This window comes from Carassius gibelio, chromosome A1 (genome assembly GCF_023724105.1).
Source record: "Carassius gibelio isolate Cgi1373 ecotype wild population from Czech Republic chromosome A1, carGib1.2-hapl.c, whole genome shotgun sequence".
Lineage (NCBI taxonomy): Eukaryota > Metazoa > Chordata > Actinopteri > Cypriniformes > Cyprinidae > Carassius > Carassius gibelio.
In genome coordinates, this window is record NC_068371.1 from 2,988,516 (window position 1) to 3,008,703 (window position 20,188).

At 36.9% G+C, this 20,188-nt stretch overlaps 1 protein-coding gene across 4 annotated transcripts in view; it reads left to right on the forward strand.

Moving 5' to 3' along the window:
- The window catches only part of LOC127954165 (lipopolysaccharide-responsive and beige-like anchor protein), a 147,831-nt gene that overhangs the window by 69,016 nt on the left and 58,627 nt on the right, over positions 1-20,188 (forward strand). For all 4 annotated transcript variants that reach the window (XM_052553389.1, XM_052553375.1, XM_052553382.1 and 1 more), the window contains exons 34-36: positions 4,377-4,441; positions 6,672-6,780; positions 10,749-10,915. In XM_052553389.1, the coding sequence (XP_052409349.1) occupies positions 4,377-4,441; positions 6,672-6,780; positions 10,749-10,915 (341 nt within the window). The remainder of the gene's footprint in view (positions 1-4,376; positions 4,442-6,671; positions 6,781-10,748; positions 10,916-20,188) is intronic.

The window sequence follows — 20,188 nt, forward strand, 5'->3', positions numbered from 1 at the left end:
GAAAGAGTGTATGTGCTTTACGTACAAAATGAAATTTTTTGGCAAAACAAAACAATTTTATCATTTTTTTACTAAATGTATTTGTTTTTTCGGTGTATTTGTGGGTTTGTAGGCTGTAAGGACTTTTGTAATAACTGAAACCAACCAAAACTTTTTGAAGATGCTGATTTAACTCTCCAGCAGGATTTGGCACCTGCCCACACTGACAAAAGCACCAAACGTTGGTTAAATGGCCTTTTGGGGACATTGCCGCTTAAAGTTCATTGTGGATCATTTTGTCTCATGTAGTCCTGCCATTTTTAACTTTGTATGCTCCTTAAACGTCACAGAAGTGAAGAGGAATGTGGTTGAACCCCGCTGAGAGGCATAACACACACGCAAGGTTGAGGCGCAGACCCAAGCCACGTCTCGTCTTACCTCCCTCCTTCACCCCAAAAAACAACCCACTAGGGTCTCCATGCGGAGCTCAAAGCTTACGACTTGAGTGACTTTTAATTCACTCTCTGACTGCAATATCGTTGGCTGGGAAAGAGACATATTATTGAGGCAAATTGTTTTTTTTAAAGATGCCAAGAGAAGTGCTATGTCTTTTTCTTTAACTGTTAAAGAACCTCTTTCTATCTTTCCTTACATGCATTTTTTTGTGTCACTATTTACATTTGTGACCCTGGAGCACAAGTCTCTGGGGTATATTTGTAGCAATAGCCAAAAACCCAACTTTTGAGGAAGCTTCTAATCACATCGCTGTATTTAACTGCAGTCCTCTATGGTTGTTAAATGTTGTCAGAGTAAAGAGTAAAGTCTGCTTGTGTGGAGTGTCCTCACAGAAACACAGGAGACTGGCTGTATGGGATTGTGTGTTTGTCCTGTTAGAGATAACATCTGAGAACACACACTGGTCTTGTAGAGCATTCGGCTTGTCACATCAGTGAATTAAACTGTCTGGACCTGACTGAAGTGGACCTGAAGTTTAAGCACCTCGACATACAACCATATTGAAAGCCTTTATTAAAATAATTAAAATAAACAATAATAATAAAATAATCAATAATAATTATGTATTTAAATAATGATCATGAAATAACAAAAAAAAATCAAGATTAATATAATAATTAAATTATTTAATTAATAATAAAGATAATTAAATTTAAAATAACTTTTTAAATGAATACAAAATAATAAAAACAATCAAGATTAATATAATAAAATATATATTTAAATAATTCAAAAAAATATAAATAATTCAAAATAATCAGGAATATTATAATTAATTTCAAAAACTGTTTTCTGGAAAAAAAGAGAAAAGGATTTTACTGCTGGTTATATTTTAAAATGAGTTCACTGTTATGTGCAGATGATCTAACAACGTAATAAAATAAGATGTAAAAAGCTTGTTTTATCGTTTTTTTTTTTTGGAACGTTAAGTATTATTTAGGTTGAAATACTTTGCTGAATTAAGTTTTTGAATCTCAAATTTCTTTCCGGCGATCAAAGCTCTACAGTAGCCCCTTTTCCGCCATAAATCCCCTTGTGCTCTGCAGACAAACCATAACGTAAACGTCTCCCGCTCCTTATGATCTGAACCAGCGCTCTTCCATGTGACGGATAATTTTCGTGTTTCATCTGTGCCTGCAGAAAACAAACAAATACTTGTGATTATAACTGATGGCTTGGAAACTGCAGAGCGACTTGTTTATTTTCAGTGAACGAAGCCAAACGCTGTGCACATTTCCTCGTCTTGCCGTTGTGGATGAAGCAAAGCGTTGCAGTGTAAGTCTGCGTTGTTTCAGTTTTGTTTTAGTTTAAGGGTAATTGCGTTCTCTTAATCAGCAGTGATTAGGAAAGAATGGCTCGTTGGATGACTTCTTAAAGGAATCTAAAACATGGTGCATGCGTGTCTCGGAAGAATAGTATTTTTGTTTTTTATTTAGAAAAATCTGTAAATCAAAGCATTCATTTAAAGCGTGTGGGGGGGATGTTAGCATTGCGTTTTTTTTATCATATTGGGCACACAACATTAACACTTGATTTTGTTTATGAAAGTGTTCAGAATGTTAGTGTCAAAATGTTCTTTTTAAGAGCATCATCAGATCTCTCTATCTTTCTCTGTCTCTTTCCCCCTCTCTCTTTCTCGCTCTCTCTCTCTCTCACTCTCTCTCTTTCCCCTCTCTCTCTCTCTCTCTTTCCCCTCTCTCTCACTCTCTCTCTTTCCCCTCTCTCTCTCTCTCTCTTTCCCCCCTCTCTCTCACTCTCTCTCTTTCCCCTCTTTCCCCTCTCTCTCTCTCTCTCTCTTTCCCCTCTCTCTCTCTCTCAGAAAAAATTAAATAAGTTTTTCTTTCCCGCCTTAAGAACATAGTGAGAATTGACCAACCAACAAACAAACAAACAAATAAATAAATGCATAAAATTCCAATAGAACAAGATGCTTTCTCTGGAACTAATAATAACGAAATCTTGTTTTAAGAATGCGTAGATATTATTATTATTATTATTATAATTTTTTTTTTTACTGGAAACAATATGATGTTGAGCTCTCTACCACACAAAACTTGTTTATAAACCTGAGCTCCAATAAGTGAAACTGACATTTTACGCAAAAGTGTTTGGATGGATTTGACCTTGAAGAAGTGTTCCCTATATGCTGCTCTTTGTAGGAAACGGCTCAATTATAAAAGTCCTTGATGAAGAGTGTGAGACTGGTTTTGATCAGTGGATATCATTGCGAGTTTATTATTTAGGATACCAACTTTCCTCAGGATCTGTTAAAAGTCATATCCTCTCTTAGGACACAATCCCGGTCTTGATGACATGAATTGATCGGTGTGAGTGGTAGCTGTGAAGCCCGGACCCGTAGGTCAGGGTCAGAGTTGAAAGGTCATAAATGGCTGCCTGTATCCTCTCATCAGGTCAGAATGGAAACAGCACTGTTTCCATAAAACCGTATCAGGGTCCTATCAGAATGACTGCTTGAAATCCAATAACCGTCAGCTTTGTCCCCAACACTCAGCACTGATCGTTAAGGCTTTTTGATTGGGACCATTGCTTCCTTTAATTAAAGAATAATGCCTTTCCCTCACCCATCAAACATACTTTTATCTTTTTAGTGAAGATTTGTGTCCCTGGAGCAAAAAAACACTCTTGGGTCTCTGGGGGTATATTTGTAGCAATAGCCAAAAATACCTTATATGGGTCAAGATTATAGATTTTTATTTTATGACAAAAATCATTGGGAGATTAATGAAAGATCATGTTCCATTAAAATATTTTGTGAATTTCCTACTGTTAATATATCAAAACGTAATTTCTGAATAGTAACATGCATCGCTAAGAACTTCATTTGAACAACTTTAAAGATGATTTTCTCAATATTTAGATTTTCTTGCACACTCAGATGCCAGGTTTTCAAATAGTTGCATCTCAGCCAAATATTGTCAGATCCGAACAAACCACACATCAATGGAAAGATTATTTATTCTATTATTCAGCTTTCAGATGATGTATAAATCTCAATTTCGATGTAATGTTCCCTTATGACTGGTTTTCTGGTCCAGGGTCACATATATTTGTGTGTCTGGTTGATGACGGCTATTGAAGTGTTTAAGGAATAGATAAACACGTACAGTTAGTGCCATTTACAATTATTTTGGTTTATTTTGGTCTCAGCCTCACTTTTCTTCATCTCCCATATGATGGTGAAATATTTCCTTCTTTATACTGTAAGCAAGTACATTTGACCAGTGCAGTTTTCATTTATGACCCTAGGAATAGGCAGGGATTGGAAATAAATCATCATCATTATGAAACTAATAATCGTGTTTCTACCTAATCCTAGACAAACTCTCTGTTTGCCGAAACAAATGGGACATATAAGCGTTACTCTTCTGTCTCTGTCACACATACTCATGTTATTATTATTGTTCATAAGACGATCACAGGCAAGTGTTGAAAGGTTGGCGCAGCTGTGAAAAACGTCAGTGATTGCTGTGCTTTCTGCAGTTGTTTAGACTAACACCTTTCACAGAAAGAGATGGAAATTAAGTTAAAATGAAACTTTTCTGAACTAAAGCCGGTGTATTGTCCAAATGTAAATGCCGACTACATTTGTATAATAATTTTGTATTACACTTTTGACAAAATTACAGATATGACAGTCTGCTAGTTATTATTTTTTCACGTTTCTCAAGCATGCTTTAATTCGGTCGTTCAGTTATTATTACAAAATAAACCCTGACAGAATGATACTGAATCCTGGATGAAACTGAAATTGATGTCGGGGCTCATTTGAATGTTCATTAGTGTTAATTAAAGTTTATTCTGATGCAACCCATGTCTGTATGTTGTGTGTATTCCAATAGTCTCTTTATTTCTCTCTGCAGGAGTGGCAGAATTCAATCCAGAAGAACGCGGGCCTGGCCTTCATCGAGCTTGTGAACGAGGGCAGGTAATTATCTAAGCCCATCCTCTGACCCTGTGTTAGCAGCCTCCTCAGTGCTTCGTCACGCGTGTATGATCAGATTCTGTTCAAGACGGCTTGTTTCCGTGTGTTTCTGAGAGGGCGGCAGTGCTTTAGTTTCTCGCCCACCTCTGGGGAAATCTTTCTCGTATCTTGCTGTTTTCAGACGGGTTTATGTCTCATCTGTTGGACTCTTTTACTCAGACTCCCTTTGGGTTGGAAGGATCTGCGTTTAATTTCAAGCCCTTAGATCTTTCAGGTGGCTCTCATTTCTACATTAGCGATGGAAATTCATGTTAATGAAGCTGCTGTGCTGATAACTGCTCCAGAAGTGCTCCACCTTCACTGCTGGCCGTCTTTACAGCTCTTTCACACATATATGCTTTTCTTTTGGAAAAGGGTTGGGACAACATCTGGGACACCAGCACCTGTCATAGAGATATCAGTGCAATCTAAGCTATAAGTGCACAGCAATAATAATGCCTAGTTTCAATATACTTACTAAGCCCAAAGAAACGAATTAAAATGAGAACTGTGGCAGTTGAGTATTAGGTGATAATGCCATTGAACTTTAATGGAGCAATGATCTGATTCATGTTTTCATCCATGTTCATTAATTAATTCAAAATGCATAAAAATGTGTTTTAAACATACAGTTACACCTCTTTTAATTTTATAATTTGTAATTTTATAAAATAATTGTATAATTATTTTAAAAGTTGTTTTTTTTTGAGTTGTCAGACTGTCTGTCTTCATTTCATAATTATTAAAACCTCTTAAAATTATAAAAGAATGTTGAAAAGAAAACTTTATTAAGGTTTTGTTGTTGTTTTAATGAGAAAGCAATGATTCGGTTGTGAAATGTCATGCGGTGCTTAATAATCTTAATAATAATAGTAATAAAACTATACAAATTAAAGAAATAATACTTTATAGAAATACAGTAAAAGCTACAAACACCCTATTGAAAACTAATCAAATTGAACAAGATAAGCTATTTTAAAAATATGGGTTTTTAACAGTTTCTGTTAAGTGCGAATGAGAAGGAGTGTAACTAAGTAACAAAAAGCCATTCCATGTACAATTTTATATTTTAGAGTGAGAGTTTTAAAATCAATGCACAACTGGAAGCCAATGCAAATTTCAAACAGTCACACAGAGCGCGCTGTTATTGACGGCAGTCGGGGTGTGAGAGGGTCACTGCAGGGTCCAAGGCACGTCCGCTCCCCGCTGACCACCGATGACACACACGGCTCCAGTTTCAGTCCTCCACCCTCCGTCTGTTATTCTTCCACTTTGCAGAGGCCTGAGCCTCCTGACCTGCTGAGAGACTCGTCTCTGTCCCTGGGGGAGTGTTTTATAGGCTGCGGCTTGCTTGTGTTGTTCAGGGGTGTAAATGTGCTGTTTCAAGATCAGGTTTCTCCTCGCCTGTGCTAACAGAAGAAGCAATGCTGATTCACAAACAAGACTCTGAGATGAGGGCTGACAAACAGTAGCAGTAAAAGCAGGATGCATCTGATTATCATCAGTTGCCCTGAGATAAGGAGCAGAGAGAGAGTGTGTGTGTGTGTGTGTTTATCCAAGGAAGGCTGTTCTTACACATGTAGAAACATGAGCCAGGGTGGTTGGTTGTTTTTAGCAGAGGTGGTTTTAGTTCCCATGCTAAATATGATTTTCTGCTTGTTTTACATGGTGTAGCTTTATCATACTATTGACACTTTGATAATCTAACAACTGTGTCATTGAATCAGTAAAACTGAATTCACAGATTAACAGTTAAGGGATGTTGAAGGTCTGTATTTTTGCTGTTTTTAGGTTATTTTGTGAGCATTATTAATGTTCAGTGGAATTTATATACAATATTCTTTATTAGGGATGTGTGCTTTATCAACACAGCATCATTTATCGCTGATATTGGCAGATATTTTTATTATTACTATTATTTGTATTTGCACATATTGGATGTTTATCAGCTTATATAGTATTTTTCTACAATGTAGTGATGCTTAAATTCATTTGTAGCATACAAACAATTGATTTTAGTTTTGGACTGCACATATATTGAATTAAAATCAATATTGGCTTAGTGTGATGCACCGCCCCCAATAATGATTATATTATAATAATCAAATTGGTTGTGCCTTAAAATGTGTCTATTGCATCTTTTACGATCAGTGCATTTCTTAATTAATTAACTCCAATGTGATTTGATGCACAGACTGCTGAGCCACACCATGAAGGACCATCTGGTGCGTGTCGCTAATGAGGCCGAGTTCATCCTGAGCCGCCAGAGAGCAGAGGACATCCACAAGCACGCGGAGTTTGAGGTGAGCACACACACACACACACACACACACATCATGTCTGCGAGAGGTTCTGCAGTAGTCTGCTTTGTTAAGGTCATGTTTTGTGTGTGATTGGGCCGGTACGCTTATTTTGGCAGCTTTCCTCGAATGCTTCACCCAGTGTCTCACCATTTTCAGGAAAACAAAGGCGTTCTGATTCATTATCAGCTCAGAGAATCAGAATCAGTTTATTGGCCACTGCAGGAGCAGAGTTGAACACAAGTCAGTGTTTCTTATACTTTAATTCAAGAGCGGCATTGTTCCACTTCTGGATCTACAGAATTTCAGTTCAATACAACTCATTACAGACATTACTGGATATTCAAAATCAAATATACTGTTGGAAATTGAAAAAAAAAAGCTACTGAATTTGACAGATTCTTTCTAACTAATCAGTTAAACCGATGCGCAAATGACTCTAAATTTCATAAATCTGAATCTTGGACTGAATCCGTCTCACTTTATTGAATCCTTCAGATGATTGTTATTATGATGCTTTAATAAGACTTCATAAACACTATTATTAAAAACTTTGATGAGATTTTTTCATGTTTTTTTTTAATTTCTTATGTTATCCAATGCAAATATAGTAGAAATTCACAGTAATATTGTAATATATATTATTTATTTATTTATTTATTTATTGTTTTTTTTTACTATTTTAATATATTTTCAAATGTACTTTACGCAACTTTTTTTTTTTTTTAAGATATTTTTTGCTTTTGCAAGGGCGAGAACATTCTAAAGTTTCTGTAATATGCCAGTCATAAAAGACAAAAATAATCCAGCGTATGCTTGTGAAATTTTGTGCGACTTTGTCATATTCAGCATGTCAAACTTCATAAATATTTAAAATAAAAGCGAAGCAAACTTTTGATTTGATTCACAATGTTATTCCTGTGAATTTTTAGCATCCGTTATTCCTGTATTCACGGGCACATGATCATTCAGAAATCATTCTAATATACTGATTTTAAGATCAAAAATATTATTTTAGTTCTATATTTTAATAGATAAAATATACTGCTGACAGCAATATGTTTATATGAACTGGCGTCTCATTGCAACAGTAAAACTCAACACTCTCCTGTAAAACAGATGAGAGATAAAGGTATTGTTCGCTGCTTAAACAAGCTTCCTTATATCACAGTGACTTTTAGAGCAAACCTCGGAACACCCTTCCTCATCATTCCCACTGCCCCATATTCCCAGGATTGGCCAAGTTCTCCCAGACGCTCGGTGGAAGACAGCCACACACGGGGGACATGCTTAGCTTTCCTTTTTCACTTTAATTGGCCCCTCCGGTCTGATTCTTTCTGCTTTTCCAGCCTCACTAACAATTATTCCCACAAATACAGCTGGGTATTCTGCCAAATGCAGAAAAAATGCAGTGTCAGGCACATTATATGGATGGCAGAAAAAACACATCATTTTCTAATCATTTTACTGTCTAATGTATTTATTTTAAAAATAAGAAGAAAAAAAAATTATGGAAAAAAAAAAAAAAAAAATGAGGTGAAAATGTTATGCAAGATTACCTAAATAAAAGTTCACCATACTATTTAATCCTCTACTTGAAATCTCCCATAATGCAGACGGTTTCACATGACTTTGGAAATCCGGTGCAATTATGCCGTTTTTTTGTCACTTCGAGTTTGAAGTCTGAAGTGCTCCACGATGAAAGCCATATGCTGCGATGCTTCATCGACCCAAACTCTCTTTAATAAGAGAAACCGATGTTGGACAGACAGATGGGAATCTGGGATCTTTTGGTTGGTTTGATGTACAGTAGTTTGTAGAGGGAAATAGGGCATGGATAGTTGGGTCACGGTTATTTATGAGGGTTATGGATCACACTTTGATAAGGGCCTAGATGGCAGCATTTAAGTCAACGCTTCCCAAACTGTAGATCCATCTCATATAGCCAGGAAAAAAAATGTTTACAAAAATGCCATTGAAATGCCAAACTGGATACATGCATACAATCCTTCTCAGCATTGAATCCTTCGCTTAGATATAGAGTAGCTTAGCAAAAAAATCTAATTATTCAGAAAATTGTGTTTAAAGTTGTCCAAATTAAGCTCTTAGCAATGCATATTACTAATCAAAAATTAAGTTTTGATATATTTACAGTAAGAAATGTACAGACTATCTTCATGGAACATGATCTTACCTTAATATCCTAATGATTTTTGGAATAAAAAGAAAAATTGATAAGTTTGACCCATACAATGTTTTTTTTTTTTTGGCTATTCTTATAAATATACCCCAGAGACTTAATCCAGTTGCCTACTTTTGTCAAACTCAGAAATATGCATTTTATTATGGGCCTTTATTGCAGTGCTGAATTAATAGTTCTAGACTACTGTAGACCATACAGATCTTTTAACAATAATAAGGCTGTAATGTTTAGTCATGGGTGTAGTCTGTTGAAGGAAACGAGTGCTGACCCTGTCTGTTTCAGTTCTCCAGATCAGAACATTTGGAGATGTGGATGATTACTCTGTCTGAAGTCTTAAACACATTGCTTTCATAGTTTTCTTTCTCTCTGAATGGTTTCAGCTTCAGCCGCAGTGTGACTAGAGATTGTGCTTCCCTTCTGTGGACCATTAAACATCTGCAAGACACGCTGAATTAAGTTCACCTTGTAGGGTTTCCTAAAGTACTTCAGAATAACAGTCTCGAACGTGATGATAATGTCACTGCTGTGTATCTCACCTGAATGTTTCCTGAATGTTCGGCTGCAAGGAAGCCATTTGTCATGAAGTTCATAAAAAAGGCGAAGCCAATTATGGAGCTCAGGGATTTGGTGGCGTTGACACTAGTTGATAAAGTGCCTGTTTATGCCAAAGTGTTTAACTCATGATGGCTAATTAATAATGTGTTAATCAGTTGTTAAGGGAGCAATGAAAAAATATGGATGACGATTGCCATGTTTGTTTTCTGATTAAGAAATCACCTTCAGAACAAAGGCTTATTTCAATGAATATCACAAATTCTAAATATTACAAACCTTAAAGGTCTTATTAAAATAATATAACAATATTTTTGGTTTATATTTATATTTGGTTACCTAAGTCATTGATAATATTTATATTTATAAACCCATTCTTTTGCTTGTTTTTTCTTCCATTCATTCATCAAATCGAATGTTACCCATTCTGAATTGTTTTCTTACCCAGAGACCTTCCACATCCAACAGAGACAGAGTCTTTCCTTCCGTTCCTTTATTCCCGCTCTTTTGTTACACCAGACACCCAAATAGGTTCACATTTAAACATTCACCCTTTGCTTTTTATCTCTTTTATATTCCACAGTTCTCTTCTCAAGGCTTTAAGGTCACGGCAGAGTCAAGATCAGTCGAAATGAGACACAGATTGATAATTAGGAGAGGGAAGCCCCACTAATGTGATTTATCTCTATGGATTTTCTGTCATACATGAAGAGTCAATCCTCAAATTGGAGAGGAGGGCCCATTAGAAGGCACTTTGGGGCATTTACCGCTAACTTTACAGAGGCAGGCTTCTGCATCTTCCACACCACTGTGTTTGTTATCTGAGGCGGGGGGTGTCTAAGGCTGATTTAATTTAGGACCATAACATGCAATGGATGAAGAAGAGGTAATTACATTAAAACAAGCTCCATTTGTTCCATTTGTTTCCTGTGTGTATGGAGTTACCGGGTACACACACACACACACACACACACACACACACTCGGAGGTGTCAACACACACTCTAATGATGCAGTGTGCTTTGTTTTCTTCCCCCGTTCTGAAAAGTAGCACAGGGACACACTTGTGCCTTCAACTTGGTTGTATGTGATAGGAGTATATTGTAGCTTTCAAAACAGTGATCGATATTTTGAAGAACGGTTTAATATCTTCACTGATTAAATGAATGCATATAAGAGCAGATTACTCACAAGAGCTGTTTTTCTTCCATCTGCAGTCTCAATGCGCTCAGTATGCTGCTGAGAAACGTGATGAGGAGAAGATGTGCGATCATCTGATCCGGGCCGCCAAGTACCGGGATCACGTCACATCCACTCAGCTCATCCAGAAGATTGTGAACATCCTCACAGATAAACACGGAGCCTGGGGCTGCTCCACTTTCAGGTACAACCTCAGTCATATGACTAGGACCAGGAAAACTAGTCTTAAGTGTCAATTTTCCAAAAAAATTGAAAAAAGCTGTATACATGTGCTTTCCATTGATGCATGGTTTATTAGGATCTGACAATATTTGTCTGAGATGCAACTATTTGAAAATCCGGAATCTGAGGGTGCAAATAAATCGAAAATATTGAGAAAATCATCTTTAAAGTTGTTCAAATTAAGTTCTTAGCAATGCATGTTACTAAGCTTTGATATATTTACGGTAAGAAATGTACAAAATATCTTCATGGAACATGATCTTTACTTAATATCCTAATGATTTTTGCCATAAAATAAAATTTGTTTTGGCTATTGCTAACAATATTCCCCAGAGACTTGAGACTGGTTTTGTGCTCCAGGGTCACACATTATTATATACATTCATCAGCTCACTCTTTGCTATCTTGAAAATGAAGCGAAAACATGTAATGCCACAGAAGTAAAAAAAAACTTGACTCATCTAGCCTGGATTTTGGTTTGTAGACACGTAGAGCGACCAATGACCCAGTGATTGGTTTTTCCCTCATACTGGTTAAAGGCATAGTTCACCCAGAAAGGAAAACGGTGTCATCATCAACTATCCCTTTAACCTGACTTTGTTATATATGATATGTGTGTGATCTTTTCCAAGCACAGTTCAGCTCTCCTCTGTTTCCTACATACCCCATACCAAATCATCCGTAATCATTAGACCTCATACTATATACCTCTCTCTCTATACGCTAAACCATTTCTGTCCATTATGGGCTCTAATGGAGTCTTACAGTCAGGCTTCTGAGCCTGGGTTATGTCTTATTGCGCTGCTTTCTGTGTGTGATGCATTGCTGCTGGAACGAGATGAAAGCCAGTGAATGCTACTTGGCCATTACTGAAGGAAACATAAGGAACTATATTTATCTCTGTAAACACACAGAAATATCCCTTAATGAATAAGTCATGCACTGCTGTTTTTATCTAGTTTGTAGCCCAAGAAGCTCATTGACTCTAGTTAAATTTCTGTCCTTTGTCTTACAAAATGTGTTCGGGTGGAGCTTTGGAAACCTGTCTGAAGTGTGTTGTATCAAGATGTTGTGCTCTCTCTCTCTCTCTCTCTCTCTCTCTCTCTCTCTCTCTCTTCTTTCCTCTCAGTAGTGTGCAGTCTTATAATGTCAGGGCGCTCTGTTCTCTCTCTTGGCTCTCTCCCCATTACTGGGCTTTATGTAGCAGAGCTATTGATGACTTTTGTAATGGCATGCGATGGGCGCACGGTGACGCTGGCACAGTCTCAGAGTGTGTTTAATAAATCACAATCAGACTCTGCTGTTACATCAATACTTCTGCTCAATTACCCAGAAGGTCATGGAGAGCTAGGGATGGGTAACTACAGAAGAGAGAACAACATCTGGAAGTAAAAGAAGGGACACACGCGAACACACACTCACAATGCTACATACAGCTGCATGTGTACATTGGATTAATATTTTATCTAATCATGGATTTAAAAGCTGGAATGGAGTGATTCACTTTGAACTTTGGGTGAAAAGGGTGATTGAGTCTGTTATGCATTATCTAAATGGTGTGATTTGTCATTTTTGGCATAATATCTGCAATGGGAAACAGAGATGTAGATGTATCTTGAATTAAACTATTATGTGGCAGGAGATAATGGATTATAATATTATAGTATATAAAGGATAACAGGGTTGAAAAATGCATGCTACTTTTTAGGGTTTGGGTGAAAATTTTGTGATAACAGGGTTGACACTTAAAAAAATATATATTAATGACTTAGAAATTATTTGTACAAATATTTTTTACAGCAATATCAGTTCCACAGATTGTGCCACACACAATATCACAACACGTGTTGAGATATTAACTGCTGATATCAACATACAAAATACAATTCATATAAGCTGTCACAATAAATTAATAGGATCTGTTTCTTTAATGCTGCACTTTAAAAAATCATGGGACACCAAAGTGCACCATATTCATAGAGATTGCCTCTTGTTTGTATTGGTTTTGCTGTAAAACCATTAGAAATGACACATTTCCACCGTTTTAGATAACAACAGCATTGAAGAGTTGAGAGACAAAACACACACACACACAGTGAAATCTAGTTTTCACCATCATGGAAATGAAATCCGATCCCTCAAAGGGCACTCAGCTGCCATGATTGCACTCTTTTGTTGGGAGTGTTAAATTTGCAAGCTCCCCCCTATAAAGACGTATTCCCCAAAGTTTCCATTCAATAAAAGGCTGAAAATGAAAATATTATTGTCCTTCCCAGCTGATGGTAGTTGTTGTTTCCTCATGGCAGGCATCTAATATCATCTGACCCGCCTGAATGCAGTTTGTGTCTTAATATCCAGCTTACAGCAGCCCTGTCCTCAGGAGAGTCGAGGTGTTAGAGGATTTTCTCTCTTCTCCTTCTCTCGCTCATGGATGCATTATCAGAGAGGTCTCTTAGGACTTTACACTGCGCCAAAAAACAAAGGAAGAGACACACACTTGCTGATTTGGGACTGTCCCATTCTGCACTGTCCATGGCCTTTCTTTTTCGATTGGATCTCAGTTTGACAGACAGATGCATGCACCTGTCATCTCTCGGCTGGAGACGCAGGGGAACATGTGGCACTAGCGTCTGCCAAAACCAGACAAAATGAACATGTGTCCAGCCAACGAGGCTGCTGAGACCATTCTTTTGATTTAGTTTTTTTGGTCCACCTGCCGTTCCTCTTTCTCCCTCTCTTTATTTCAGTTTCGTCAGTGTGGTCATGTTTATTCGGGTCAAGAGAGAGATGATCTTTCATGTAGATGACACAACAATAAAGAGTGATTTTAGAGAGGAGGAGGAGGAGCGGGAGTCTCTCTGCACAGATGAGTCTTCCTCTCATATTCGTCTTCAGTGCGTTCTGATGGTGGGACTAATGTAGCATGGAAATTCACTCTGCTCCTGCTCTTAAAGCTGTTCCACACCCTCAAACACTGTCAGGGAGAAGACGAGGAAGATGAAGAATAGACAGCGTGAAAGAAACACAAGCTCACAGATACGAAGAGAGAACTATAGTTTGAGAGTTGAACGTGAATGAGAATGAGATGATCTTTGGTTGCTCATTTTGTTCTGATCATTAGAGAATGTGCTGTTTGGGTGTGTACAAGCATTATCCCCTCTTTTTGAGTTTTGTAGAAGTAACATTTCTCTCTCTCTTTTTTTTTCTTTCTCTTGGCTTTTACACAATTTGTAGTGTTGTCTGCCTTCATAAAACTCAACCTTTCTGACCCGGTTATGCAAGGCACTGTAGGAATTTCCTCTTTATAGTAAATATAGGTGCATCAGTGAACATAACATGTATTTATTTATTTATTTTACATTTTCTGGCTTTTGCCTGTTTTTGCAAAAATCTATTACATCAATGTGTTGTTGTTTTTTTTAGCTCAATTAAGATTTAGTGCATGGTCACAAGGTTGCAAGAAAGGGAAACCTCATATAGAATGAAAAACAAACCCGTTAACCAAGTTATTGCAGGAAAACTTTTTAAAACTATTTATTTTTATAGTAAATATACATGCATCATGAATTATAAAACAACACTTGGTCCCAAAAATGTATATATATATTTATATATTTGCCTGTCTTGAAAACCTATTTTTATAGTAAATATAAGTTTGTCTGTAATTACAAACCAGCATTTTCTGCAAAAAATTGCATATATATATATATATATATATATATATATATATATATATTTTTTTTTTTTTTTTTTTTTTTTTGCAGAAAATGCTGTTTGTTTGTTTTTTGCCTGTTTTGTAAATACCAATCACACTAATTAGTGTTTTGTTATGATTGCTCTATTTAGAGATTAAACATGCTGACCAGGTTGCAAAATTGGGAAACACTCAACATTGACAATCAGTATTTTTGCACCATCTTCTACTGACCGTTTCTCGAAAGACCAAAAATGGCACCTTTTTGTATTCTCTTTGTGAAAAGTGCTAGTTATTGAAGAAATACCAGGTTTTGTTAGTTGTTCTCAAGACTCTTGCTTATTCTTGAGCTCTTCTTTATTTTGCACTCTCTCTTTTTTTTTATCTGTTTTCTCACTTTCTCTCCCTGCATCACACCCTTTCTCTCTCTCTCCTCCTCTATTGCGGGTCATTTCCAGCAGCAGCTCCAGTGATCTCTAATGGAGCTCCTCAGGGACATCCATCTTTTCAGAAACCTTTGTGATGTGCACTCCAGTTTTTCTTCAGTAAATCAAATCTTCCCTTCTTTCAGAGAGATGAATGCGGCAGGGTTGTGGTGTTATAGAGAAAATCAATGCAGGCAAAATTGAAACGGTATGCTCTCTTATTGATCGGCCTTGTGAAATCGAGGCTTACAGCTTTGTAACTGTTCCGCAGGACGGTTTTCTGACCTGAAATGGACAAACTATCAAGTATTTTATCATGTGCTTTGTCATTTCATGCCCGGTCCATCAGGAGCGGAGGAACGCTGGGCACTGTAGCATGATTCTCAAGGAATAATGGCAGTATTTTAACATATTTTTGAGATGTTACATTTCAAAGACATTTTTATTATGTTTGTATTTTTATTTACTGAGTCATAAAACCCCAAGAACAGGTAAAAGCGGCAGAAAAGAGATGGATCTTCAACTTACCGTATATTTTCAATGAGCCTGTGTTGGGTGTTTTTGTTATTTTTTATGTAATATAAATGTCGTACTGTATTAGTCCAGCACTTGATGTCCAAATCTGGGTCCTGAAACGAAACCAGTTGAAGACCACTATTTTAGAGATATAATCTTAAGGAAAATTGCATAATAGGATTTCTACCCATCTTTCTTATTATTACAGTTAAAGGGAAAAATGCTTCTGGAAAACACAGCCCTGAATGATTGTTCATGTACTAGATTGATTAATTTCTCATTACTTACAGACTTATTGAGTGGCATGGCTTAAGAAGGCTTGGATTGTAGTGCATAAGTTATAGAGATGATGTCCTTGGGGCTTTTTCATCCATTTTTGAAGCTGGAAAGCTTCTTTCCCCATTCATTGTTACCTCATGACAAACTATAATTTTGACCATGCACCAAAAAAACCAGACTCATGTTAAATTTTTCAAAATTGAGATTTATACATCATCTAAAAGCTGAATAAATAACCTTTCCATGGGTGTATGGTTTGTTAGGATATGACCATATTTGGCTAAGATACAACTAGGGTGTGAAAAAAAATCTAAATATTGAGAAAATCATTTTTAAAGTTGTTCAAATGAAGTTCTTAGCAATGCATATTACCAATCAAAAATTAAGTTTTGATATAGTTACGGTAGGAAACTTACTAAATATATTCATGAAACATGATCTTTACTTAATATCCTAATTATTTTTGGCATTAAAGAAAAATCTATAATATTGACCCATGCAATGTTTTTTTTAAGACTCCAGGATCTCAAATGAGTTTATCAACTTGGCCTGCGTGGTCCTGGCAAAGATAAGCCAAAATGCTTAGCAGATTACATTGTCATAACATATACATGTTCTGCTTTATTTACATTTCTTCATAAGCTGTTTAACAAGTACCATTAATGGCTCGGTTTGGCTGTAAACACTTGAGAAACCATGTACAAACATCCCACAAGACTGCGGGTCAGACAGAGAGAGAGAGAGCAGCTGTTTCACTCTCTTTTCTCCCCGCTTCGTCTGCGATGGAAACAAATTAGACCAAAGAATCTCAAACCCTTTCAAACAAAACTGACACAATACACCTAGACGTACAACCTCTTGCTCGAAACGTTAGCTGTAAACATCATTAGCCATGCAGAATATCTATCATCGTTGGGCGACCCGCCACACATTCATGTGTTTCTCATGCAAAGCTTTGTATCGGTCCCATTTCCCTGCCTAAAGCGGTCTTCCCAGTCCATCTGTAAATCTCCAGGTTTGACAGCTGCAGATTTCTGGGGACGTATCACATAAATGATGCGAAAATGGCTTCTTCTCTTCTGCGTTATAGAAATGGATTAAAATATGCCCTAATGAAAACATTTAGCTCTGACTGTATATACACAACAGTGGCCCAGACTGTCAGAAATAGTAACAAAGTGTCAAAGAAGGACATATTAACGGCTCCCGTAGCGCTGATGTTGTCCATATGTTAGCATGACAGACTCCACATACTCCAGATCTCCCAGAGTTCGACAGACACATCAAGAGTTTCAGCAGAAGTAGTGCTGAAAAGACACGATTTTGATTCAAAGACCAGCTTAGATCAGTCATTTCTATGTTTGTCTAGGCTATTTCACACTGCTGTTTAGTGCTATTCATATCGTTTTTTTTACAATCTGCACATATTTCAACACATATAGAGTGTCGAAAGGATGCTTTCACTCCAGAGAAAGTGGGGAAAGACATTAAATTAATGCAACAGCTCACTCCATCTTGAGAAAGGCTTGAGACAAACAATAACTACTTACATTACATGCACTTTAAAAAACAATATACAAAAATAGTATGCATGCTTATTATGATCTTTATGGTAATTTACAGGCAGTGCAAAAAGACAGCCTTGATGTGTTTTCATTTAATTAATCAGAAAGTTCATGAGTGCATTTATTTTATTCATATGGTATATATAGAAGAGGACCGTCTGTGCCTTATTCATTCTCTGGCCAAACTAAAATCCAGTTGAGGGACTTAGGAATGTCATTGATTGCTACAGGAAGCACTTTATTACATAAGTGTTGTCAAAGGTATCTAGTGTGCAAATAATATTGTTTATGCCATTTAAGGAGTCATTTTTGGTGTCCTCGTAAACCAAATAAATACATGCATGCATGAACGACAACAACTAAATGTTTGAATTTCAGCAAAGTGTTCACTAAAAAAAAATTGGCTGAGAGTGCTCCGGTCGGATCATTTATTTCAGCACTTTCACCATTTACCAAAAAAAATCTCCTTTATCTTTGTGACCCAGAAGTTGGCTTTTGCAGCGAAAGCTGAAAGAGAGACACATCCGTTAACCATCTCATCCATATTTCTCTCTGTCTTTCTTTATCTTCTTGAGTTTTAACCCTCTGGTCTTCTTCTGTCCATCTCTTTCTTCTCAAGCCTCCAGGTCTGTTATTCTTGAGTGGGTTTACTTGTTCCTGTGTGTAATCTGAGAGCCTGTGTTTTGCAGGCTTTTATAACGCTTCTGGAGTGATGCCTTTCTGAAGTGTGCCGGCACAAGCAACTTCCAAAAAAACTCCTTATTAATCCCACACACACACACACTCTGAAATTCTCAACACATGGGCCAATTAAATGCTTTGTTTATTATGACACCTCCCTCGAGTCAAGTAGACATGAAGTGTAGCTTGTTTTATGCAAACCTTCAGTTAAGCAGCGCAGTTGAAGCTTTAAAGAGGAGATTATGAAACATGACCATCTTCTCTGTTGATTCTCTTACTGTCTCCGATCTATTCCCCTTGTTTATTAACTCAATAGATCGGCATCTGCATTAAACAGCGTTACGATTAGCCCCCCGTTCATCATCTCTGTTGGTAAACGGGTTCAGATTTACAGCCAGTGACTTCAATTACGTCTAACAAGCGCTTATAAAGTCCCGCTCGTGTTAAATTCTCGCCAAATGTGGTTTACATCCAGCACGTTTGGAGGAGGGTCTTAAGTGTTGCTTTCGGCATATGCAATAAGACAATTTCAACTCCCCACTACAATTTATGGTTGTTTTCTTACATGTATTTACATTTATGCATTAAGCAGATGCTTTTATCCAAAGCGACTTACAGTGCATTCAGGCACAGTTTCTTTTTGTTCCCTGGGAATTAAACCCATGATCTTTTGCACTGCTGACGCAAAGCTTGAGAAGACACTGGTGTAATTCCTGTTAGAAACCCCCTTTAGAAGAAGCGATGGGGAGGATGGATGAATAATTCATTAATGCTGTGAAAACACTTGCTGGGAGGGATGCACTGCTGGGATTGATGGCGATTGGATTACGTGCACGCACACACTTCCTTTGCCTTCATTAGGACTCTATTGTCACAGCGAGGAGGCTGTGAACGCGCTTCCAGCTGCTCGACTAATTGCATTGGCCGGCGTGGTGTTGTATTGCAGACAGATTGATCCTCTCTGTATCTCTGCTCTCTCAGAGAATGACAGGAGTGGAGCTGCTTGACTCGGCTCTGTGCATTCAGTGATCATTAATGAACGCTGGAAGCCAGAATGATGGCGTGGATATTTACACGGAGGAAACTATCACATGCAAACTCCTCGCCGCTACTTAGATAGAGGGAAATTCACAGACAGACCGGACGATAGGAACACAACGCACTCAATGCATGTTGTTTAATGGATACGTGTCTGCTGAGTTCCTCAGGCCTGGATTTTGACATGAGATTGTGAATCCTGTGCATATTTCTAGGTTTGTTTACACTGCAAAAAATGGCTTATTTTACTTAGTATTTTTCTTGTTTCTAGTCAAAATATAAAAAAATTCTTAAATCAAGATACTTTTACTAGATAAGCCAAATAAATTAAGATATATACATTTAAAAAAAAAAAAATGTATTGCCTGGATGCACTGTAAGTCGCTTTGGATAAAAGCGTCTGCTAAATGCAAAAATGTAAATTTAAATACAGTCTTGTTTTCAGGGGGACGGAAAAAAAAGGTTAACTAAATTATGCATTTGCTTAAAGCAAATAAATGATCTGCTAGTATAGGGTAAGTAAAATACTCTTGTTTTAACAATACTTACCCTACTGCTACATAAAATTGCATGTAATTTAATTTTTTCCCCTGGAAACAAGACTAGATATCTGAAGTCATTTGGGTTATCTAGTAAAAGTATCTTGATTTAAGAATGTTTAGATATTTTGAAGAAAAAACTAAGTATGAAAAGCTATTTTTGCATTGTAAACATGAATCAATTAATTCTCACAGATCCAGAATTAACTTTAAAAATTATTTTACAATTTGTTTTTTATTTTTAGTGTGTTAGTATTATTTTGTGTGTGTTAAAAAAAACCTATAATGTCCTCTTAGTTAAAGGAACCTTTTTTTAAGTTTCAAATAACCAGTGTAGGAAACAGCAACTTCCTAACATTACACTACATAAAAATTGCTAATTACATAATTATCTAAAATAACAAAAGTTTGCACTCCTGTTCATACATCTGTCTCTTATGTGTTTGCATTCTCATGTAGCACTGGAATCACCCGCCGAATATTCACCCATCAACCAGT